General features: G+C 43.2%; 1 protein-coding gene across 1 annotated transcript in view; it reads right to left on the reverse strand.

Annotated features, from left to right (window-relative positions):
- Positions 1 to 8232: 8232 nt before the first annotated feature.
- Positions 8233 to 25677, reverse strand: part of LOC124963632 (zinc finger protein 519-like) — a 37843-nt gene continuing 20398 nt past the window's right edge. Inside the window, exons 2-3 of the mRNA XM_047523425.1 lie at positions 21286 to 21412; positions 8233 to 16014 (exon numbers count right to left, since the gene is read on the reverse strand). Coding sequence (XP_047379381.1) covers positions 14345 to 16014; positions 21286 to 21412 — 1797 coding nt within the window. The 3' untranslated portion in view covers positions 8233 to 14344. The remainder of the gene's footprint in view (positions 16015 to 21285; positions 21413 to 25677) is intronic.

The following is a 25677-nucleotide window of genomic DNA, read 5'->3' on the forward strand; positions in this document are numbered from 1 at the left end:
TGGTGACTTCAAGCACAGCCCAGGTTTTCAACCCTGCACCTGCTGTTGGTCTTGACAAACGACTGGATCCAACTGAAGATGCACCTGTGAAAGATAGAGGGAGCCCGCACCTGTATAAACACAGACTTCCCCAAACTGCCCCCAGCCTCCTGAAAGTGGTAAAGAATTTTCCGTCTCTCATCTTATCTGTGAAGGCCAGGGGGGCTGACCCAAGAGCAAACCTTGCTAAGGACAACCCTCCTCTCAGAGGTCAGGGTGACTCAGAACTTAAGATGACATGCTTTACAATTGTATATGTTAACCAATTAGGAAGAACACTGTATAGCTGCTTGCCTTTCATTATATAAACCCTGCTAACGAGGGCTCGGGGCCTCTTAGCATCACCGGTTTTCGAGGAGGACACAGAGGACCAGGTTCGAGCTTGCTAATAAATGACTCTTTGTTGCTTGCATTGATCGTGGTCTCTGGTGGTCTTTGTGGGGTCTCGAGCCTTTGGGCACAACATATGGGGGCTCACCCGGGATGCCCCAAGCCCACCCAGACACCCGATCATAGAGTCATAAGTGACACCTTCGGTTGGTGAGTAAGGCATTGCCGCATGTTTTCTGGTCTGGATTGCTTCTGGTTCTGGGCTGGCAAAGTCCTGGCGGACGTGCTATAGGACCCCAGCATGGTCTCAGGAGATGTCCCCTCGACCTGTCAGGCGACTCTGTCGCATCTGGATGACTGTCACATCTGGGCAGCTTTTGTGCTGCATCTGGGCGACTCTGTCGCATCTGGATGACTCTGTCACATCTGGGCATCCTTTGTGTTGCATCTGGGCAACTTTTGTGCTGCATCTGGGCTACTCTGTCGCATCTGGGTGACTCTTTGTCACATCTGGGCAGGCTTTGTGTTGCATCTGGGTGACTCTTTGTCACAATCGGAAATTGTTTGTTTTTGCTGACAAAATACCCGCTAGCCAATTTCTGATTTAGCGCGCTATATGTCTGTCTGCGTATTGTACCGTATGGTCATTACTCTTGTCTCACATTAAATTCTTCATTGTGTTAATCCGATCTTAGGCTTAGGGATACTCATTGCAGGGTACTTTACACTCCTTCTCCTTGTTCCTGAGAGATTTGTTTACTCCAATCCCCCTAGGCAGAGAGCTCATCAGCTCCATTCCTCAAAAGTAGTAAGAAATAATGTTTTGTGATTTTCTGCATTCAAACCTAACCTGATTTCTCAACCAGGAAGAAAAAGGGTTAAAAAGTCCTAGGTGATCCCCCCTCCCCCCTGTCTGGCCTTGCTGAAGCCTGCATTGGAATGTAAACTGCAGCAGTCTCAGCAGGAAAGGGGGGTGACCTGAAGAAAAGAAAAAAAAGGTGTCCGTTTTAAACTCCTGGGCTGCTACACAGAACTAACTCATTCTCTAGGATTCTTGTTTTGTTTTGTTTTTCTCTAATGCTGTATTTTTGAGCTCATAATTTTGATCCTGCATACCTAGGTTAATGATTTTTTTCTTTTTGATCAGTTCTATTTTTTATTCAACTAGAGTTTTTGAACATCTGTTACATTGCAATGGAGATTCACCTATAAAGTTACAAGGCCTTTGATTTTGTATTATTTGTATGTCGTGCTAATGTCATGTTTTGTCTGTATCAAAACTGAGCGCTCCTAAAATTAAAATTTAAAAATGGATCCAAATACTTTTATTCACGTGATTTAAAAGGGTTCGATTTAAATTGGGTAAACTAATAAAAGTAAAATGTCTTTAGAAATAACTCGCAAGTCTCTAGGTGGTCAAACTAATGGAATGTTGATGTTAAACAATGTCTAATATCAATTGTTTCTAGGACTTTTCTTCAACAGGAAAGAGACAGCAAATACTGTTCAGGACACTTGTCTGATATCTTGGTTTTTACAGAATAAGTGAATTAGAGTTAACATGTATGGGATTACTCAAATGTGTTTGTTAGTGACATCTGATTAATTTGCAAGGTTAAAATGACATCAAGTACTTTTAACTCCTTAAATTCCATGGAGTAACATACTTAAACATTATTGGTGGTTTCATAGGTTGGTAAATTAAAAAGTGTTTAAAATCACTTTGTGTCATTACTAAAAACAAGGTTATTAAGAGTTATGTTCTAACAGATAAAACCTCAACCCGGAGGGTGAGCGTTCCATCTGCTCCCTTACCACTTCCCCCTGCTCCCCCTCCAGTTCTGCAAAGCTCCAAGGAGCTCTTAGATTTGGATTTAGAGTTACCATCTCCCCTTTCACTGTGTTTCAGTTAGAGTACTATAAACCACAAAGTATTTTATCTTGTTAAAATAGAGTGATTTATCTAAATTCAGAAATTTCATAAGAGTTGTTTCAGAATGTGGACAAAAAGGGGTCAACAGATAGGAAAGAGAAAATAAAAGGTTCTGGGTTTGGAAATATATTTAATAAAAAGGAAAAGGAAATGTTTCTGGGTAAGAAAGTGCCTGTGTGATGGAATGCATGAGGGTCTAAGTAAGTGCTAAGAAAGTCTGTGTGTAAGTAAAGGGTAAGTTTCAACAAGTCTGTGTGTAACTAAGTTGGTTGTGTGTATGTGAGACAGCTAAAGCTATTTAAGGTTTTTCCTAAGGTGAAATACTAATGTTCTAATATAAGCCAAAGTTTAATCTATATGGTAAAATGACATGGTAAAATAACAAGGATTTCTTAGAAACACTAATTTACTCTTAACTTTGTGTCTATTAAGTTTTATTCTTTAGAACAATTAGTCTTAAAAATTGGGGTTTATACAATTATGGTTAAACAATTGTTAAGAGTATTGTACTATGTTACAGAGTCTAAATTTTTCTTTAAAAACTGAATTTAGTAAGATTAAAGTGTCAAGGTAATTGTGAAATGGTCACTCCTTGTATATTAAATGTATTCATATTTTCCAGGTATACAAGTTTTTAAAGCAGGAAATTTGTCAAGCTGCTATTCTCCAGAATAAACTTGTCTGTACTGGTAATATTAAACTTAAAGAGTACATTTTATTGGGGATTTATTTCTATCATTTAATGTTCTATTATGGGACATATTATCAGTAAGGTATATGTAAAATTGGTTACTTATTTCACTGAGACAAAAATTTAAATGTAAATGTATATCTAAGAGTTAGTAACAGCCTGATTTGTTTAAAGGTTCATATTGTAGAAGGTGAAAGCATTTTGTTACACAAAAGAAAAGTTAAAAGCTCTCTCAACCTTTCTTTGATTGATTCCTGTTCTGGATATAATGTTAGACTGTGTTAACTAATGTTCATATGGACTCAGGAATCAATATATGTAAATTTCTTAAAATGACATTTAAGAAAGAGTGTAATGTGCAATAGCAAAAATGGAACAACAATGACTGAGATTGGGGTCCCTGACTTCATGACTGTAGCATGCCTGGTGCCTGGGAATGTTCCTGTGTAGGAGCACAAGATGCCTAACTGCTGTGGCAGTAGCCTCCCTGGGGAGGCTCTGTACAGGAGTCCTATCAGCTCTTACATTGATCTCAGGCACACAGCTCTTGGGCAGAAAGAAATTGTTTTGCTAGATAACCAGTGTTTCATCAGTTCCCTTCTCTAGTTCCTGCCCACCTTACAGTAACTTTGGACAGTGGACTTCTTTGAGAGCTAGACAGAATTCCTAACATTGCACTTTGCAGTTGTGGGAAAAAGTTATGTAGATGTTCTAGTCTCTGTAACTCTCCTGAAAACAAAGAATAATGCTTACATAGTCTTAAACCTAATAATAAGACATGTATAAAGAACTCTTTAGGTCTGCATTTCCATCAGAGAACAGAGCTCCATCTGATCTCAGCTTAATTTTCAAAATCTGTGTTTATAAACCTTTATTTTCTAATACTCCTTTGACCCCCACTGAACTTGAAAATTTGGTCATGCTGGTCATGGCAAAAGGGGCAAAAATTAGCTTTAGGATTAGAACATTTTACTTAAGACTTGTGAAGAGCCCTGCCTTACCTGAGATAAGGCTCTGCCTCACCCTGCTACATGTTAGAATGGCTCCAAAGAAAGCCAGACATTAACTCATTTAAAGTTGTGCTCAAAAGTTTGATGTTTGTAGTAAAGATTACTGTGATCTCAAACAGTATATAATGTAGAACTCAACCAAAATTCAAGATAACTATTATACAAGCTAAATATGTTTTTACTCTTGCTAATTTCATTTTGTAAAACTGTTGCCTGTTACTGTTTTGCAGAAGTAGATGCTTCCAGAACATACAACCTAGGTAACTTGTGATAATAGGCCATCACCATCAAAACAGATAGTATGTGGTAGTACTTTAATAAAAAAGTAAATGACTGTAAAGTTATGGACATTAAAGTTAAAGCCCAGTACTCTTACTTTATGACTGGTGAGACTGGCTTGCTGGATGATTAAGATCAAACTTAGAAATTGGAATTACATATAGAGGCCAAGAGAAAACAAAACAAAACAAAACAGTATCTTGCCCTCAAAGTCAGCCTGAACCCAGGGAATAAGAGAACTTCTCTAAAGAGCGCTGCAACTCTGGGTCGCACAACCTCCTGATCAAGGAGATTGTTGAGACTAGAGGATGAAAATCACTCAGTGCATCTGCTGCAGAGGAGGGTCATGGAAAAAGGGAGACACCCCTAATGCTTTCAAGGAAAGTCACCTCATCGAGAAGACCCTGCCTAACCAATGGCACTAATGGAGCTAAGAAGCTGCTCTTAAGTTCTCTATGAGTGACCCCTGTGGAAACTCAGCTGACTCTTTAACAAGACAGGAACCAGGTCAATTTGACCAGCTTGATCTTGGACACCCAGCAAAACAGTTAAAACCAAAATATAGCCATTCTTGGGCATTTAAAAGAAATAATAGTTAAAAGTAACAAGATGTACACTTGTATTAGCCCACTAAAATTAAGAGTGGAAGCTACAAAAGAAAGATTCTTAGGCAAATGTGCCTGATAACTATCAAGGGAAACTGCCAGAGTCAGAAGATTTTAGTCAGTTTAAGGCCTACAGTCACAGGTAGGCTTTATCTATGTTTGCTAGTATGATTATCTAGCCCTAAGTGACAGAAATATAGAGATCTCTACTTAACACAGGCTATACCAATAAAGGGATATTGTATAAAAATCAGATGACATTAAGTAGCTTAACTATATTTTCTGGGGACCTCAATGACATTAAGAGTTAAATATTGTGTTTACATTCCTGATAACCTGGACAATGTTAAAGTCCCCAAATAAAGGCCTTGTCCCCTCCAGCCTTTGCTAGGCCTTATTATGGGAACAACTTCTCAGTTCTTCCACCCCCTGGTGAGGAATTATTGACTTCTGTCATCTTTATGATATGCATTGGCATGTTCCAGATTCCGCAACATTTATATTGTATCAATCTCATTTCAGTACTCATGTCTTTTTGTTCTTCTCTCATAGAAGCACCCATCCCCAGATGCCTTTACAGCCTGCTCTTCCCCAACCAGACTTCTACCTTGGACCCCTCAGTTGACCCGATTTCTAAAAAGGGAACTCCAAACTGCTTGCCCCATGCTGCCCACTTCCAGCTCGAAGAAGCCAGATTGGTCATCGCCCATTTTCCCTACAGCAGTGAAGGAGTTCCTAGTATTAGAGGGGTAAATGAAGTCAGAATTGGGGACAGGCAGTTAGTATAGAAATATGGGATCAGGTCAATTGAGGAAATGAAGGCCATGAAGGTCATCTCCCATCTGCCCGTGGGAGAATAAAATATTAAGGATCTCCTAAGCTCATTAATTACCAAATTTACCTGCCTTTAAAGACTGTAAGCAAGGAGGTCTATGTGCAGCCCTGGGAGAAAAATGTTGGTTTTATGCTAATCATTCTGGAGTAGTGAGGGAATCCATGGCAAAAGTCAGAGAAGGACTAACAAACAGAAAGAAAGAATGGGAAGCTAGTCAGAGCTGGTTTGAATCCTGGTTCAATTTTTCCCCTTGGTTAACTACTCTGGTGTCCGCTATAGTAGGACCCCTATTATTGTTGCTACTAGCTTTAACTATAGGACCTTGTATAGTCAATAAGTTAATTGCTTTTGTTAAGGATAGAATAAATACAGTACAGCTAATGGTGCTAAGGGCCCAATATCAGCCCGTGAAGCAGCAGCAAGGGTTAAAACAATAGAGACCCAAGATTGGCTCTCTAAATGCTCTTGGAGAGGGGGAATGAAAGATAGAGGGAGCCCGCACCTGTATAAACACAGACTTCCCCAAACTGCCCCCAGCCTCCTGAAAGTGGTAAAGAATTTTCCGTCTCTCATCTTATCTGTGAAGGCTGGGGGGCTGACCCAAGAGCAAACCTTGCTAAGGACAACCCTCCTCTTGGAGGTCAGGGTGACCCAGAACTTAAGATGACATGCTTTACAATTATATATATTAACCAATTAGGAAGAACACTGTATAACTGCTTGCCTTTCATTATATAAACCCTGCTAACGAGGGCTCGGGGCCTCTTAGCATCACTGGTTTTCGAGGAGGACACAGAGGACCAGGTTCGAGCTTGCTAATAAATGACTCTTTGTTGCTTGCATTGATCGTGGTCTCTGGTGGTCTTTGTGGGGTCTGGAGCCTTTGGGCACAACACCTGAGCCTCGTGCTAGAAGGAGCTGATGGCGCTGGAACGTGCTAGCACAGCGGGCGTGTGCAGCCCCCAAGTGAACCGCAGGTGGCCCTCAGAAGGCAGTCACCAGGGCAGACCCAGGCCAGCGGAAAGGGCGGGCTCTGCACAGGCCAACAGACAGCCACGCAGGGTCCTGCAGGGCAGCACGTGGAGGCTGTCGGCAGGCCTCCTGAACACGTGGAAGCCGTCCCGCAGGTGTCCCCACGAAGGTGTGCGCAGCCAAACTCACCCAATCTGCAGTCCACACCCCAAAGGGTTCCAGTGTGGGTGGAGGCTCCCTCCCCAGGCCAGGCGACCCCGGGTATCAAACAAGGAACGCTGATGGGCACTTCCTGGGCACCGGCCACCTTCCGCACAAACCCTTCAGCACCTACTAAGTGCCTGCTCAGTTCTAGGCACCTGGGTCCACAGTGAGAAGAGGACAGATGTCCCCAACTCAGTTAGTGGGATTGGACCCAGCACCTCAAGGTTGGTAGGCAGCGAGGTAGGTAGGTGGAAGGTAGGTGGGCGAAGAACAGGTTTAGTGATAGACTGTTTGATAGATCATAGATGACAGATGATGGATGATAGGCCACAGACAACAGACGATAGGTAAATGATAGATAACTAGGTGGATAAGCAGATAATCAATAGATGACTGGTAGATTATTGACAGACGATTGATTGGTAGGTGATAGATGACAGAGAAGTGATGATAGATATTGATAAGAGTATAGATTTATAATGACAGATGATTGGCAGATGATAGATTGATATTTGATAGATAAATGAAGCATGCTAGGTACATGACAATTGGTAGATGGATACGTAGGTGATTGATAGATGATAGTTGAGTGACAGATGATGGACTGACCCAGAACAGATGACAGGTGACTAATACACAGAGGGTGGAGGGCACCACAGCTTTCCTTCCTTCCAGGTGCCCAGCCCAGGCCTCGGGGTCCCTCTGCACCCCTCCTCTTTAGGGAACCTCGCATCCTCTCATCAGTTAATCCTGTGGCTGCTTCCACAGCTTCTGTGGGGCTGGCCCTACCTGCCACCTCACCACTGCCCTGCCCAGGCCACCCCCTGCCCCAGGGTCCCGCCGTGGCCCTGCCGGCAGCCCTGCCTCTGCATGCCCAGGTGTCTCCGGCCAGGACAGCGAGGGGTGTCTGAACCCAGAGGACGGCCTGTGGTCCTGAGCCTCAGACCCTGCGGGGGCTGCACCTCTTTATTCCCAGGGACCTATGGACTCCCTCTCCTTCATTTTCTTCACTCCACCCTAATTACAACCACTCGCTGCCCCTCAGGCTGCCCCAGCTTGGGGACACGTCTTGGGACCTCCCTTTTCCCGGGAGGCCCAGTTCCCTCTCTCCTTCCCATGGTCAGCGAGGCCTCCCCTGGTGGTTCCCTTGACAACCAGCTGCCCCGCCCTTCCCTGCTCTGTTGCTTCCCATGATTCCTAGTCCCTCTGAGCCCACACACAGTACGAGGGCCATCTGTCCCCACCACTGCACTGCACACGCACAGCAAAACTCACACACGACAGGTGCTCCATGAATACCCACGGAATGGAAGCATGAGTCTTGGGGGCCAGGCTCGGTTAAGAATGGTTTTATTACTTAAAACCGCATGCTGACAAAACCGCACAGTCAGTTGCTCTGGAAACAGTTTGGCAGTGCCTCAAAATATTAACCAGAACTACCCCATGATCCAACATGTTCACACAAAATCTCAACATGAACGTCCACAGCAGCGTCATTCACAATGGCCAAAAGGTGGAACAGCCCACATGCCCATCAATGGACGAACGGGTTAGAAATGCGAATAATGGGGCTGGAGCTGTGGCTCAGTGGTAGAGCACTTGCCTGGCATGTGTGACACCCTGGGTTCGATCCCCAGCATTACATATAAACAAACAAACAAACAAACAATAAGAGAACCATTGACAAATAAAAAAAAAAGAGCTCAGGAGGCTGAGGCAGGATTATGATTTCAAAGCCAGCCTCAGCAATTTATCAAGCCCCTGAACATAGTGAGACCTTATCTTTAAATAAAAATACAAATGGGCTGGGGACGGGGCTCCACAGTTAAGCAGCCCTGGGTCAATCCCCAGTGCCAAAATAAATAAATAAATAAGTGAATGAATGAATGAATAAATAAATAAATAAGAAAGAAAACACTGGTACTAGGAGTTTTTGATGACTCCATTTCATAAATGAAGAGACACACTTCAGGGGCCTTCTTAACCTTAATGCCCACCAATCTGGCATGTCTACATGATGGCAGCGTAGTTGGTGGAGCGTGGCCAGCCTCTCTTGTCCTGGAAGGACACCAAGTCTCCTATGGACAGCCTGCACGCCTCGTGCCAGGAGGTCTCCCAGCTGCTCCTCCGCCTCTGTGGACAGCAGGCCTCTGCAGCCTCACCTGCCTCTGCACCACGGTCTGCAGCTCCAGCCAGGTCCGAGCTGCTGCTCGGCCACAGTCAAGGGTTGGCTTCTCCTAGCAGAACCACCTGCTCTGGACCCCAGCTCGTGTCATCCTGCAGGACGAGGACACCTCGCTTACTGCTCCTTGCTTTTGTGTCCTGTGCATGTGACAACTGTCTGAATCCATGTGGCTTGACAACGCCTCACAGCCTGCCCTGGAGAGTGACTGGCCAGCAGCTGCTGCCAGGTGCTCCACAAGACCCCCAGGGCCACCAGGCTGCTGCCGTGGGCACACTTAACAGGAGATGCAGAGAAAAATTCGTGTTCCCAGGTCCACCACCGTGGAAGCAGGTCCTGTGGCAGGGGGTCTGACTCAAGTCGGAGAGTGAAATTGTCTGGCGAGCTCTCTGGTGTGACGGGGACTTAAAGTGAAGGCCATTCCAGAAACAAGAGGTTCATTCTAGTGCCCTCTGACCCTTCCAGAGGTCGGCCTTACCTGTACTGCAACAGATTCCGAACAGTCAAAGAGCTCAGAAGTGTCCTGCAGGCATGAGGACAGTGGACTGCCAGGAACTTCTGGGTTGGACTGTCAAAGAAGCCACCCAAGACCTCAGAAGCACTGGAGAGGAACAGGTGAACATTTCTTCACAGAATTGGAAATCAAGCAGGTGCTCTTTAGGCCGTACTGGAATGGCCACTGCGGATTCCCAGGCAGAAAGTCCTCCTCCACAAGGGACCCTGGAACTGTGGCACCCTGATCCTGCAGCATCTTCTGCCCTCAAGATGACCAGCTGGCTCATTCCTGGGAACCAGAGGCAGCAGACCTTGAGGAGTCTCCTCTTGTGTCTGTGGTGCAAGACCTGCTTCAGCGGTCACAGGTGTGCAGGGAGGGGCCTTGCTCCCTCCTTGTTCTGTGAGACGGGATCAGCACCGGGAAGTGGCTCCATGCTGTCAAGAGGCTGCTGTGGGGACACAGGACCATGCCTGGGAGGCACCAGACCTGGGAACACATCCCCGAGCAGGCCCAGACCCAAGATTGGCGCAGTTTGACTCTGAGCCTTGCTCCTGCCCCATGAGTGCCAGCTGGCTGTCATGAGCACAGATATGTCCATGAAGGCACCTGGCAGCCTCACATCTGGTAGGCACCAGCCCTGTCCAGGGAGAAAGTGTCTGGGGAATCGCACACCCCCTGGGTGAGAGCCCTGGAGTCCAGGTCACTGGAGCCCCCAACAATCAGATTTCAGGGAAGCCCAAACCAGCCTTCCTCAGGGTCCCCACTGAGTGCAAGGTTACTAGGGAGAGAATAAAGCTTGTGGGTTAAGACAGCTGGGCCCTGACTCAAAATATAAAATGAAAATGGCTGGGGACGTAGCTCAGTGGTAGAGCACCCCTGGTTCAATCCCCAGAACCAAAAAAATTTAAAAATATCACCCAGCGAGAACACCTCCCACAAGTTCCCCACCCATGACCCTCTGTGAAGGCCCACTGGCCCCTGTCCTGCCCCTGCCCCTGCCTTGGCTAGGCTCTTTCCGGTGACTGTGTGTGGCCGTCTGGGCATGCTGTGCCTCCCTCTGCTAGGACCTGTGAGGACAACAAGCACTTTAATTGTGCATGCTTCTCCAAGTGTGATATTAAACAAATTTCTTAGCACTATATTTAATGTTATAATATTAGGAATAAAGTACATTCAAGGTAGAGCACAGTCTTGCATTTTAGGAATTTATGAGAAGGATGTGGAATGGTTAAATGAAACAAACTTCACAAGGAAGTAGCCAAGAAATCATGGTGATCTTAACCATGTATTACTTAATATTATCTCATAAATCATAAAAGTGATGTTTACATTATTTAGAGTTTTTGTTTTTAAAGTTCTATATGCACCTGGTTTCCAAGTCTAGCAGTGGCTGAAGTCTATACTGAAACCGCTGACCTGCTGCTCTCCTGTCCTCTGCTCTCCCCTCCCCGCCTCCCCAGAGGCAGCCACAGAGTGACCTCATTTCCTACCAGCGTCTCACACAGTACAGTGCTCACACGCTGCCCTCTCCGGACAGCTGTCTTGCTGCTGGTCACTGTCTTTCGCGGACTTGCCAACTGGCAGGAGAGCGGCTGACCTTCTTCCCGCACCCCTCCAGCGGCGCCCACCTCCGAGCCGCTCCCAGCCCTTGCTGTCCCGACCCGGCCTGGCTGCGCTGTGGGGCTGTCCTGGACGCGGCTGCTCCAGCGCCCTCTGGGTCCCAGGGCTGCGCTGGTCCCCACCCTCGGGGTGCCTCTGTTCCTGCTGCAGTCCGCACCCGCGCTCCGGGATCATGCGACCCTGCTGCCACCCAGCAGCGGGCTTCTGCGGCCGCACTTCCCCCCGTGTCCCCATTCTCCCGTCTTCCTGGGGTCTCTGCAGGACCCCTAGAGCCAGAGCTGCGCAGGCCCCTCGGCAGGCTTTGCTGCAGCACAGAGGCCTCCTTCCTGCCGTCCCTTCTTGCCCTGGCGCCGCGGTCTGAGCGTAGGTCCCGCTGTGTCCAGTGGCTGAGGAAGGACGCGCAATCTGTTTGCTGGTCTCCTGGGGTCGCGGTTCTACCTCGCAAGTCCAGATGCATGTGTTTCCTGTGCGCTTCACGGACGGCGCGGTCAGGAGAGGGAGGAGTTCTTGCCTGGACCGCATGGTCACTGGGCCGGTGCAGCTCGCTGGTGGAGCGCGTGCCAAGCACCGCCAGGCGGTCATGTCCCCAGAGCGTGCGCTGGTCCTCACCGGGAATTCGGCCAGAGATCCCCACTGCCCTGTCTTCCAGTGCTGGCTCTCGGCCCTGCTCCGGCGTAGTAACAGCATCCTACCTCTCCATAATGGAGCTTCCGGAGGGTGTCTTCCGCTTGGCCACCTTGAATTTAGCAATCCTCCCTCATGATTAAAAAGGATGTCAATGGGCCTCTACTGCTGTCTGTGGTCAGGTCACCACAGTGGAGCCACTTGATTGATCCACTTGAATGACCCTCTAGCTCTAGCGTCCACTGTAGTCCCCAAGGAGTGGCTAAGCCTTGGAGGAGCGGATAGGTAGGCAGGGAGGCTACTTTCAGCAGCCTATTGCACTGAAGGATCCAGGGGAAGGTGACCTGCCTCTGAGTCTCCCGAAAATTAAGTCAGAGATTGTCCAGCTCCTGTCAAACAAATCTAGTGTTCCTTTTAAATTACCTTTTTCCTGCCAAAGAGAAAACGTAAAAGCAGTGGACATTTTTCAAAAAAAAAAAAAAAAAAAAAAAAAAAAATCTGTGTGGAAGCAAAATTCTTGCCCTGCCAACATAGCTGATTAGTCCACGAGTGTTTCTCTAGTCCCCTGGGGTGCCCAGGACCCCCACTACTTCCAGCACATATGGCATGGAACAGCCCATTGGCTGCTCTGCCCCATCCCAGCATCACGCCCCAAGGTGTCCATGGAGGGCTGTAGAGCAGTGGCAGTCCAATGGCCCGAGTACCGGGCACTGTTGCCCACATACATTCACAGTGTCTGCTGCTTTCCAAGGGCATGCTGCACCAGACTTGGAGCTTTTGGAGCCCATGGGATAAGCAACTAGGGCACAAAGCACTCCTTTGTCCCAAATGTGCCCCCACTTTGCTGGGAGGTGTCTGGGCTGCACCCGTCCAGTTCATGCACGGTGGGAGCTGCTGCCTGCAGAGAAGGCTCCACTCCACTCAGCTCCCCACGGTCCACAGGCCTTCTGCAGGGCCGTCAGGGCTCTTCAGCAGCTGGGGCTGCTCTGCAGTCAGGCTCAGCGAGGGGCGGAGTGATCAAGGCCAGGCATCCCATCTCCTTTGGGGTGCAAACAGTGCTGTCCACCCAGTTCCAGGGACACAAGCCCAAGTGGCAAGGATGTTTGTCTTCCCTCCTGAGCGCCTTTTGGGGTCTACTATAGACCCCTTTGCAGAGGCTGCAAATTCAGTGGGGACAGAAAGCTCCTGAGCCCTTTGCAGAAGCCAGGGAGTTGGACCTGGCAGGGAATCTTATTTCTACCCACACAGGGTCAAGTTCACCTTTCATGGTGTTTAGTTCAGTGCCAGATTAGTATCACACTATTTTATGTCTTGAGGTGTATGTCAAGTCCTACAATGTATTGTCCTGTCTTCTTCTTCTTCTTCTTTTCCTCCTTTTAGTCCAGAGGAAGGTTTTTGTTTGTTTTATAAAGCTAGGCCTTAAATCCATAGGCACTCTATACCTGAGCTACATCCCCAGCCTTCTTCATGTGATTTTATTGACTCAGAGAGAACCACTATCCACATTCCAATTATCCAGTTTCAATGCTGGATTTGGGATGGCTCTGTGTCCTATTGGAGGCCTGTCAGGGAATGGCAGAACCTTGTCCTAAAGGAAATTATCCTGCAGGGCTTAAGGCCAAAAGAATGATTTTCTTTGGCAAGTAACTAGGATCTTTACTACAGATAAGAACTAGGAAAATAAGCTAAGACTGTTCTCTTCCTGGTGGATGAAGTTTACATGTTCATTTTTTTTTTCCTGTGTTGATGAAGTCTTCCAAGTCTCAGTTGGGGGGTGCATTATGTCACACTGTTGCTCAGCTTTTCCTGGATGCAAGGAAGGCATAGCTGCAGAAATTTACTCAGGTAGCAAAGAAGCTGCTGAAAAATAAAAGAGAATCCTTGTGCAGTAGAAAATTCCAGTTTTTACCCTGTTTAATCCAGAGTGTGGGATTGGGTCTAACCACATAACTAAGCACAAATAGGAAATATTTAGCAGCCTCTTGAAGTCAGCCATTATTCCTACTTCAAGAGGGAAGCAGTAGACAGAGGTGAACTCTTGACCTGGTGTGTCAACTTGTTGTGGATGATGATTGAGCAGGGAGGTGACAGGAACATAGTCTTCAAAGGCATATGGAATCTTATAGAAGGATGGTGAGGGAGATGCATGATTGTTACTGTCATCGAAAGAGGACTGAAATTTATTAAGAAAATAAAAATATAGAGACATTGGAAGAGGAAAGGGATAGGAGGGAGGGAAAAAGTGAAAAAAGGAAAAGACTAATAGAAAGGCTGACAGAAATAAACTTAGATGGACAAGAAAGAAAGAAAGAAAGGGAAGGAAGGGAGGGAGGGATGGGGGAGGAAGGGAGGGAGGGATGGGGGAGGAAGGGAGGGACGGAGGGAGGGAGGAAGGGGGAGGGGGAAGGGAGGGAGGGAGAGAGGGAGGGAGGAAGGGGGAGGGAGGAGGAGGGAGGGAGGAAGGGAAGAAGGAAGGAAGGAAGGAAGGAAGGTAGGTAGATCCCTTCACTCCAAGTCAGCAGCCCTACGAAGCTGCACACCATTGGAAGGTGGTTGAGTGTGTGGTTAGTTGCTGGGGAAACTCATTGCAATCCAGTGCTCTGGGTCCTCGTAGCATGTTCAGTAAAGACAGCAGGTGTTCCGGGATGCTCTCATCAGGACTTTCCTTCTCTCTGGTGTGAATTCTCTGGTGTCGAGTAAGGTGTGCTCTTCGAGTAAAACCTTTCCCACATTCTTCACACTTGTAGGGCTTCTCTCCTGTGTGAATTCTCTGGTGTTCAGTAAGGTATCCTCCTTGAGTAAAGCCTTTCCCACATTCTTCACATTTGTAGGGCTTCTCTCCTGTATGAAGTCTCTGGTGTTGAGTAAGGTGTGATTTTCGATTGAAACCTTTCCCACATTCTTCACATTTGTAGGGCTTCTCTCCAGTATGAATTCTTTGGTGTTTGGTAAGATTTGAGCTTTGATTAAAACCTTTCCCACATTCTTTACATTTGTAGGGTTTCTCTCCAGTGTGAATTCTCTGGTGTTGAGTAAGGTATGCTCTTCGATTAAGACCTTTGCCACATTCTTCACATTTGTGGGGCTTCTCTCCTGTATGAATTCTTTGATGTTGAGTAAGGCTTGAAAAATTCTTAAAAATTTTGTCACATTCTTTACATTTGTAGGTTTCCCCACTGCTATGCCATCTCAGGTGTTTAGAAAGGTTTGAGTAAGTCTTAAAGGATTTGCGACATTGTTCACATTTGTAGGGTTTCTCTGCAGTGTGAATTCTGTGCTGCTTAACAGGGGGTGGTCCTTGATTCAAAGTTTTGCCACATTCTTTAAACTTGTCGAGTTGATCACTACTGTGGTACCCGTCCTGTTTAGAAAGGGGTGCAGAACTCCATGCTTGGACACGCTCCTTCACTTTGCGTGGCTCCCTTGCAGGCTGAGCTCCCCTGTGTCCAGGAGGACTTGCAGTTGGATGGGAAGCTCTCTCACATTCCTCACATGTGCAAGGCTTCTCTTGGCTCTGAGTACCTGGAGGGGCAATGAGCTCTGAGCACTGAGGAGGGACTTTCCCACACCTGTTGTCATGGTAAAGGTTCTGGGCACAGTGAGCACACTCGTGTTTTCTCGTATTGCAACCAAAGCTGAAGTTCTGTGTCTTGCTACATTCATACTCTTTTCCTCCAACATAAGTGCACTGGTAATTGCTTGGGGCAGAGACCTGGCTGAAGGTGTTGCTTGCTTCATTGCATGTGCTGCATGCTTCCCAGAAATCTCCATCTGAATTTTGATTAAGCAGTAACGAGTACACAGGGGCTTTCCCACAATCATTGAAAGTGTACATTTGGGCACAGGAAGGAATTCTTTGTTCATTGCAGAATAATGGACAGTTTGTAAAGAAACTTTCAAAATGATCACTTTGAGAAACTTGTTCTTCATTTATAAATTGAATACTTTTCTGAGATATGAAATGTTCTTGAGGTCTGTTGACAGTAAAGTTTTCATTATGGACAGTTACTACTAATTTGTCTTGTCCATTATAATATGATTTCTGACCTTCACTCTCACCTAGACTGTTCCATATTTTCTTCTGTTGTAAATGGACAAGGTCACAATTTCCATATCTTTTCTTTATCGCTTTGTTAAATAAATCCTCTATGCCAGGCTCTGGTGAAATTTCCTGGGCATGATGAGAGGTCATGGCTAAAATAAATGAAAATAACAATTATTTGACATATTACACTTAGAATATACTTTTCAAATATAACATAAACCATAAATTTATGGCACAGTGGCAGAATAGTACATCGAAGGCCATCATTACTCCATGAATATATGAGCTAAATAACAATGGAAAGACAAAATTACTTTGTGAGAATTAACCAAAACAGTTCACAGTATCCCAGAGGAGTATGTCATTAAGGTGAGTAATATAGCAGAGGAAAGGAAAGTGTGCTACTTTTATCCACTACAGGCCTTCCTCCTCCAGAATACACCATGGAACAATTAGGAAAAATTCATCTACTTCCTTCTTCTCACTCAATAGAAAAAGGGCAATGTGAAATGTGAACATTTTTGCTTTCTTGGGGACTTTCTGAAAACCACTTTCTGTCTACCATGACAGAGACCTGGATGTAAGAGAGAGATTTTGCATGATAATAACAGATATTTCAACAAGGGTAAAGAGCCTATGGTCTCTAAGGAGAAAATAAGCACAACTCTTTTTAATGGGAAAAATACACATGTGAACACACACACACACAGCATATATCAGTATTACCTGGGTGGAATCAACACACGGTGATCAAGACAAATGACTTGCCTTATAATTTTTATAATTTTGGTTATTTATTGATTCATTTCATTGGCAAATTAAATTTAACATACTTACTAAGTATATCAAAGTATTTCAAAATAAAATACAGGGTAAAATGACTAAATCTACCTAATTAACAAATGCATCATTTCATATAGTTATCATTTTAGTGCTTAGAAAACACTGCATTCATTTCTATTAACATTCATCAAGAATACAATAGATTAGCAATTGCAGTGGTACAAGCTGAGAATCCCCACAGTTGGGAGGCTGAGGCAGGGGGACCTCAAGATCCACGCAACTTAGAGAGGCCATAAGTAACTTAGCAAGACACTGTCTCAAAATTAAAAATAAAGAAAGGGCTGGGGATGTGGCTCAATGGTGTAGACCCTCTGGTTCCAATGCTTGTACTCACTCCCTCCAAAAACAATGCATTCCACTCACCATGGGTACAGAACTCTTGACCTTCTTATGTCCATTGAAATAATATTTTGCAGACTTTGATCAACACTCCACAACACAGTAGCTAGTAACCATTTTACTCTGCACTTCTGAATTACACATGTGAGTCAGATGAGGCTTCAAATTACTTTGTGTCTGCCTTATTTCACATGATGCAAAGTCTTGTACATTTGTCCCAGGTCACTTTCAATGATAAGATATCTCTTTTTAGTGTTAATTGATTGTATAGCAAAACTATATTTGTTTATTCATTCAGTCACTAATGGGCACATAGGTTGAGTCCATGTCTTGGCTACGGTGAACAATGCTTGGAATGAACAAGATAGTTGAGAAATCTCTTTTACATGTTGATTTAATCTCCTCTGGATACCTATTTAGAATGTGCATTTCTGGATCATGGGGTCATTCCACTTTTATGTGTGGTGCTTGGGATTAAGCCCAAGGGTGCTATACCACTGAGTTAAACACAAACCCCTTTAAAACTGTTTATTTTGAGACACGGTATCACTAAGTTGCTCTGACATGCCTCAAACATAAAATCCTCTTGATCATCTTCCCAATTATCTGGGATTACAAGCATGTAGCATTGTACCTGCCAATTTTTCAATTTTTTACCATCATATTGTTTTCTAAAATGATTATTAATCTGCTATTGGCTGGGTTTTAAATGGACAAATCAAAAATAGTACAGTACACAAAAATAAAGGGACACTTGGCTTACTCAAAAAAACAAAATAAAACATTAGGGATTGAACATTAGGAAAGTAAGAGTTATGAATTAATCAAAGAACCTAAATGAACTTTTGAAATAAGTTTAGTGAACTAAACCAGAACACAGAAAACTGAATAAAATTCAGATCAAAATCATTAGTAGTAACAGGGGTGGTAATCCTAGCAACTTGCGAGGCTGAGCCAGGAGGATCACAACTTTGAGGCCAGTCCCAGCAACATAGTGAGATAGTATCAAAAATAATAATAAAAAAAAAGGTCTGAGGAAAAATGCAGTGGAAAATAAGTTGAGTGCAATTTCTAGAAATCAATAAAAAAAAGTCTGAGATATTATAAAATAAGCAATAAAGTGGATATCAAAACTCAGGAAGCTCAATTATCTTCCAAGCAGGAAAAACACAAAAAGACTTGAAGCACATTTTACTCAATTTTTCAATATTCACAAAGAAAGAACCTTGAGAGCACCAAGAGAAAAAGATGTGAAACTGAGAAAGGCACTTGAATCACTTGAATATAATTATTAGTCAAATTCTTAGTAGAAGCCTTGCAATACAGAAAGGAACTGGGGAGCAGTGTCAAAGGGGTCAAAGAACAGAATTACCAACTAAGCTTACTGCAACCAGAAGTACTAACTTTCAAAAGTGAGGAAACATAAAAACTTTAAATATACATAAATGCACCCAAACATAACTACTTAACCTGCCCTTCAAAATGTATTAAAGTGGATCGTTCATATTGAAAAATAAAATAAATGTGCACAGAAACACAAGTCTTATGAAATCTTTTCCTGGCAAGGGAAAGTCATATTGCAATATAGAATTCAATTTTACTGGAATGATTGGGCATACAATACTTATTTTTTCAATAGAATTTTGAAAGACAAAACCATAAAAAATCACCATAAACCTCTTAATGGTCATGCAATATAAATATAACTGTGCCATTAAAAACATAATTTTCAAAGTGTAAATAAATATACTGAATTTTGTTATGAAACTGAAGTTAATTTGTTGCCAGTTTAAAATATAGTGTAAGCTTTAAATGATTTTTTTTTTTTTTTTTTTTTTGCGGTGCTGGGGATCGAACCCAGGGCCTTGTGCTTGCAAGGCAAGCACTCTACCAACTGAGCTATCTCCCCAGCCCAAATGATTTTTATAAAATACCAAAGTAAATGAAAAAATACTGAAAGAATGAAGGGAAGTAAAAGAGGAATCAAAGAATGTCACCAGGAAAATCAGCCAACCACAAGTTAAACCAATAAGAAAAGAAAGAAAAAGAATTAAAAAGAAGCAAAGGAATGTCAACCAAAAAAAAAAAAAAAAAAAAAAAGGCAACCATATGAATTCTACAGTAGACTGTAAATCTAAGGACACAACGTGAAGGCAAAAGTATATAAGAATATTACACACAAAAGTGACCAGAAGTTGGTGTGGCAATAATTTTCACATACAAAACATACTTTAGAATAAGACCTTATGAAATACATTTTATCTCAAATGTACTTCTATTGACAAAAGAAACAAAAATTAAAAATAAAATAAAAAATAGAAGCAAATACAATTTTATTGGCAATGGAAATAAGGATCAGGCATATTTTAATTTATTCTTACACTGCCCTAATTTGTGAAACATTGGAAACTGTCATTGAATCATAAAATGTAGGTTAAAAAAAATAAAAACTTTCTTAACTGATGTGAGGAAACCTACAACATAAAATCTACCCTGCAAAATGAAACACAGAAAAGGAAAAAGGAAATTTCGCCAACAAAATTCTGAATAATCATGAATGTATAATTTTACAAACCTCCCCCCCTTCTTTTTTTGTTACCAGGGATTGAACTCAGTGGCACTTAACCACTGAGCCACATCCCCATCCCTTATTTGTATTTTATTTAGAGGCAGGGTCTTACTGAATTGCTTAGGACCTCACTAAGTTGTTGAGATTGTCTTTGAACTCTGGATCCTCCTGCCTCAGCCTCCTGAGCCACTGGGATTATAGGTGTGCACCACCGCACCTGGTTACAGACCCTTTTACATAACTACGATTTTTACCTGTGACCAAATACCCAAAGTGAGCATCCATTGTGAATCACTGACATTTCTTATATGTGTTAGGGTTTAGATATGGTGTCCCACAAAAGCTCACATTTGGGACAATGCAAGAAGGTTTGGAGAAGACATGATTAGATTATAGCCTGACCTTATCAATAAATTGAATCATGATGGGATTAACTGAGTAGTAACTGGGGGGCAGTGGGGTGTGGAGGAAGTGGTTCAATGGGGCACGGCTAGGGGGTATTGTATTTGTATCTGGAGAGTGGAGGCCTCTCTTTCTGCTTTTTGATCATCATGTGAGCTGCTTCCCTCTGCCACACTCTTCTGCCATGATGTTCTGTCTCACCTGGAGCCCCGAGGAATGGAGCTAGCCTTGTAAGGACTGAAACCTCTGAAACAGTAAGCACATACATAAAACTTTCCTCTTCTACAATTGTGCTGGTGGGGTTGCTTAGTCATAGCAGTGAAAAAGCTGACTAAAACAATAGGACAGAAAAATTCCACAGAAAATCCATTATAAGTATTCATAATAAGGTCTGATAAGGTAATTTCAATGAATAAATATGCAACTGAAATTAGAGAAACTGCTTTATAATGCTAATATATTATAATAGCTTCACCTAGAGGTCTCCAGAAATGTGCAGAGATTTACAAGAGAACCCCCAAACAATGGAAATGCTGTCAGATCATGCTGACCCTCACAAGCAAGGGGAGTGTTTGGGCTATTAATTGGAACATACTGGAACATCATGTCAGGAGAAGGAGGACACTAACGAAGTTGAAAACATGCTAAACACAGGGTGGTGCATATAGCAACAGAAATAAAACTAAGCTTCTAAGCTTCTGGAAAATCATTTCTGTGGCATAATAACTCTCCACTAACATTTGGAAGACTGGCTTCCTTGTTGACCTTTGGACCTCTCAACTGTGTCCTCTGCTTCATGAATTTCTGTCTACCTGGGTACGTGGCTCAGGGCTCTCTCCTTTAATCAAGAGAACGTGCCCAAATACAGCTCAGAGAAAATAAGATGTGTCCATTGGAAAATTAAGTGATTGTTTGTTGGGATTCTCCCTGTGACTATCAATACTTCTATTCTGGTACCATAAAGGGAAGAAACTGGACTTTGATGTGTGGGTCACATCATTCTGTATCACTGAATTACTGTAAGTACCACTAACCTGAAGTAAAGGGTATATATCACCTCCAGAAAGGGAGAGATTAAGGACTAAAAAAAAATGATATTAACATTTTTGTCTCTGTAACAAAAACTGCCCAAGTCTTTTGCTTGAAAGCAAGAATCTGAAATTCATTCACAAAGAGAAGATGCTCCCAAAAGATATTCTGCAAGGGAAGGAAATTATACAATGAGGAATTCTGATTAATGAGGAATTCTGAAGGAAGCTCTGCTCACCCAGGAAGACCAGGTTTCTGTAGGTCTCCAACATCACTTCTCGGTATAGACTCCTCTGAGCTGGCTCCAGGCATTCCCACTCCTCTTCAGAGAAATCGATGGCCACGTCCCTGAATGTCAACGGCTCCTGAAACAAAAATGGGTACCTCATTGCACATTCACCATAAAATCATTCGCAGAGCTTGTAAGTTGACTGAAGTTGAAATGGGAGTTGGAAGAACTGGCTCTCAAGTATGTGAGTGACTTTAATTGTTCGAGAAAATACTTGGTAACACAGTAACATTCTCTATTATCTAATTCAGAGGAAAGAGGGTCATAAGTGCACAAAAAACTGTATAGACTCCAATTTCATAAAATAAAATGTAAAATTCAGGCATCAATGTAAGAACATAAATTTTAATTGTGATTTTATATATCATAAGATAAACTGTTTACTTCTCAGATGAGAAAGTTGTGGTGATTAAGAAGGGTGATTCTCAAATTTTAAATGTACAAACATGAACCAGAGAAAATGCAGATGCTGGTTCAGTAGTTCTGGGATGAGTCCTGGTTTTCTGAACATGTAGCAGTGATTCCAATCTAGTGGTCTAGTGCCAGTGGTCCAGGAGGAACTCTTGAATAGCAATGAGATAGACCCTACAGGAAAGAATCATCCATGAATTCGAGTTCAAGTATTTTAAGGGATTTATGTACTTTTATTAAAACAGCAACTAGAAACAACAATTCTTTTTGACCATTTCAAATATATACTTCTAACTCTAAGAGGTTTTCATGTCTTAATGGAGAAAACCAAAAGAATATGATAGCAGTAATGATATTCAACTTTTATGACATTTTGTCAAACACTCAGTAAATGGTAGTCTGATTTTTACCCAATTTTTTTTTTGACTTGTAATTCAGAAAAAAAAGGGAGCATTAAAGTCAAGATAAAGTGTGAATGTTAGAAGAATTTTCAGAGCCAGGACCATGGTTATACATGAGAAGACTAATGGAAACATGTTAAGAAGAAACAAGATGAAATTGATCAAATATCTATGTTTCATGTACATGCACACAGAAATATCAATATTATATATTGAAGCAACAGACAATTTTCATGCAAATGAAATCATATAAGTCAATTTGGGATGGATGCCATTTTAAAAGACACCATTGAGATTCACACATTTAAGGATAGGGAACAAAATAAGAGCCACAGTGACTGAGTCTTTTACGTGCCTAATTTTTTCCCTGATAATCAAAATCTGTTTGGAGGTGGTGCACTTTATAACCTTCAGACTCTTGGGAAGATGTGATGCATGTTTCCCTCTCTGAAAGGAGGCCTTGAGGGGGGTGTCTGTGAGCTGCAGGCAGGACACAGTGACGCCCACACGTTGCGACTGCCTCCGGAGCTCCAGGAATAAAGCCAGGGTCTCCGTGATGAAAAGGCAGAGGCTGCACGCCCCGAAGCAAGGCACAAGGGAAAATCACCAAGAAAGAAGGGTTTCTATACCAAACATGATGGCTCCTGTAGATTTGTGTACAGTGAATCAAAGTGCAGTCTATAAAAATAAAAACAAAACTTTAATAAAAACAAATCCTACCAAGATGCCTAAAGACAAAGTGAAAATATTCATTTTAGAGAGAAAATCTGGTGGACAGTATTTATACTAAGCAAGTAAGATTAAAACAACTGTGAAAAGAACAAATTGGTCTGAAGTATTAATCAACACAAAGGGACACATCGTCACTGCCACGAAATGACATAATAGCGTATTTCAGGAGACTTTCCTTGGCATACTAGATTGAGTCTCTACTAATCATTCTGTTCTCTTAGGACTCACTAAGTTCTTGGTGGCAACCATGTGAATTTTATGGATTCTTGTATATTTATAGATAATGGAGCATCCAGATGGAAAGGAAACAAAGTGCAATTCACTTCTTCAGCAACATCTAATGATCCAAAAACATCTCCAGTGGAAACTGACGATAACAAGATTTTCTGATGTTCATTTGTCAAAAAGAAAACCTTTTCAATCCTGCAGGTCATGTGTGCCTGGATGGCTTAGATGAAAGTGTACAACAGAAGGCTCCAGATGTAGGGGGTGTATATGGGCATACATATTTTAAAGAGTTAAAGTTGACTACTCTGAGAAGAAAATTAAGCCAAGTGGCTAAAAGATGTTAAACACAAACCTGAATGGTAGAGAAATAAAGGTCTGTACATTCCAAAAAGAGGTAGTTTGGGAGGAAAATTTAATGCCTGGCCTAGGCCACACATGTGGAAACCAACTACACCTTCCTCCTTCTCAGGAGTGACGGCCTACAATTTAAACCCACACATTGACAATATCACTCTCAAAAACAAAACGCAGGGTCCCCGGATCCTCTTCTGCAGGCTCAAGATGAACTTAACTAGAAGTCACTGAGCTCAGACCTTCTGCGTCCCTATTTCATTCATTTAGTTTTAAATGAGAAGGACCCACTACTTATGGGTAAAAGTATTCGTCCTCAGTGGGATTTTGTCTTATAGTAGGGATTGAATCCAGGACTGATTACAGACTTACCACTAGCAACATCTGCAGCCCTTCTCATTATTTGTTTTGAGACACCGTGTCCCTAGGCTATCAAGGCTGATAGATGAGCAATCCTCCTGCACCAGCCTCCTGAGTAGCTGGCCTCCCAGGCAAGCACCACCCCCCGTGCCCGGCCAGACTCAGTGCTGTTGTCTATGGGAGGCGACAAGTGTGTAAAGCACCTGCACGCACACTTCAAGAGGAAAAGTGTCCAGTGTTTTCAGAAAATAAAGATATTTGGTTGCTATCTCCATTATAACAAATCATTTACTAAATCATAAAGTATGTGAATAATTCTAGAACTTGCCAAAAATATCTCACATATTTTAGTGTTAAATTCCAATATCCAGATAATAAGATCTATGACTTATTCACTCTCACAGTCCTTCATGGATGAGGAACTGATTATTTGGTAAAACTTGAATTCTCCTATGCAGCTACCACTCGTTCTTTAAAAACTGCATTCATTTTTCTGCAGCTGTGATGAAAAAGGTGTAGAGAAAAATAGTCTTGTTTGAGAGTGCTTACAAAAAGTGAAATCAGGGCAAGGAGTAAACAACTTGCATGAGAGGCTCAGTGGTCTGGCAGTGCCCCTGTTCAAGGACAGATAAGCTCTGTCTGAGAACATTAAAAACTTAAAGACATCTGGTTTCTGCTCTCAAGGCCTGGCTCCTGGCCAGATCCAGGTCTGGAGACCAAATGTACTGATGGCACTCAGCCCAGTGGCTCCAGACAATAACTTTACACGTTTACTCCAGTGTATTTAAGAGAGATGGGAAGAACTCAAAGGTGACAAGACTGCTTTCTTTGCTTATGTATGCTGCGAAATGCTGAGTTGGCATGCTACCTGGGATGGTTTTCCTTTTGTATACACTTTATATGTCTTAATAAATACTATCTTTTCCTATATGGCTTGTGGTGGTACATTCAGCGGATCGACCCATATAAATTACAAGTCTGTGCACAGCCACGGGAAACACGTTCCCGGACAAGAGGGATGTGGAGAGTGGTGACAGGATGGAAGAGCAGAGACTGAGATCGGGGCTCTCTGATGCCCTCGTGGCTGTGCGTGCCTGCTGTCTGGGAAAGTTTGTGTGCAAGGGCACAGGATGCCTAGCTGCTATGGTAACACCCTGCCTGAGGAGGCTCTGTGCAAGTCTTACCAGCTTTGACCTTGATCTCAGGCACACAGCTCCTGGGAAAGCGAATATTCATGCTAGAGGACCACAGTGTTTCACCAGCTCTGCTGCTCCTCGGCCTGCCCGCTTAACAGAAAATTTAAACAATGGACCTTCTTGAGTGCTACACAAATCCCCTACCATTGCAACTGTGGAGAAGCTGCATAGATGTTTCTACTTCTTTAACTTTCTGAGTACAAAGAATAATGCTTGCATAGTCTTAAACTTGAGAATGAGACATACATAAAGATTGCTGATGGGGGCTGGGGATATAGCTCAGTTGGTAGAGTGCTTGCCTCACAAGCACAAGGCCCTGGGTTCAAATCCCCAGCACCACATACACACAAAAAAAGACTGCTGATGTAACTCTTGAGATCTGCTCCCCCATCAGAGAGCAGGCTCCCATGATCCCACCTTTGTCTTCACAATCTGTGTGTGTCTGTTTTTCTAATTCCCTGTCACCCCTCACCAGAACCACAAGGTTGGCAGCACTAGATGCAGCAGAGATTTTATCCATTTATTACTTCTGTTGGAATTTCCAAAGCTAAACCCTGGAATTCTACTTGAAATCACCCCCCACCCCCAAATACACAGCACATGAGAAACCCATGAAGAACACTCTGGAGAAGAAGAAAGCTAAATAAATAAAACATTTATAT

The sequence above is a fragment of the Sciurus carolinensis genome, chromosome 13, assembly GCF_902686445.1.
Source record: "Sciurus carolinensis chromosome 13, mSciCar1.2, whole genome shotgun sequence".
NCBI classification, from domain to species: Eukaryota; Metazoa; Chordata; class Mammalia; order Rodentia; family Sciuridae; genus Sciurus; species Sciurus carolinensis.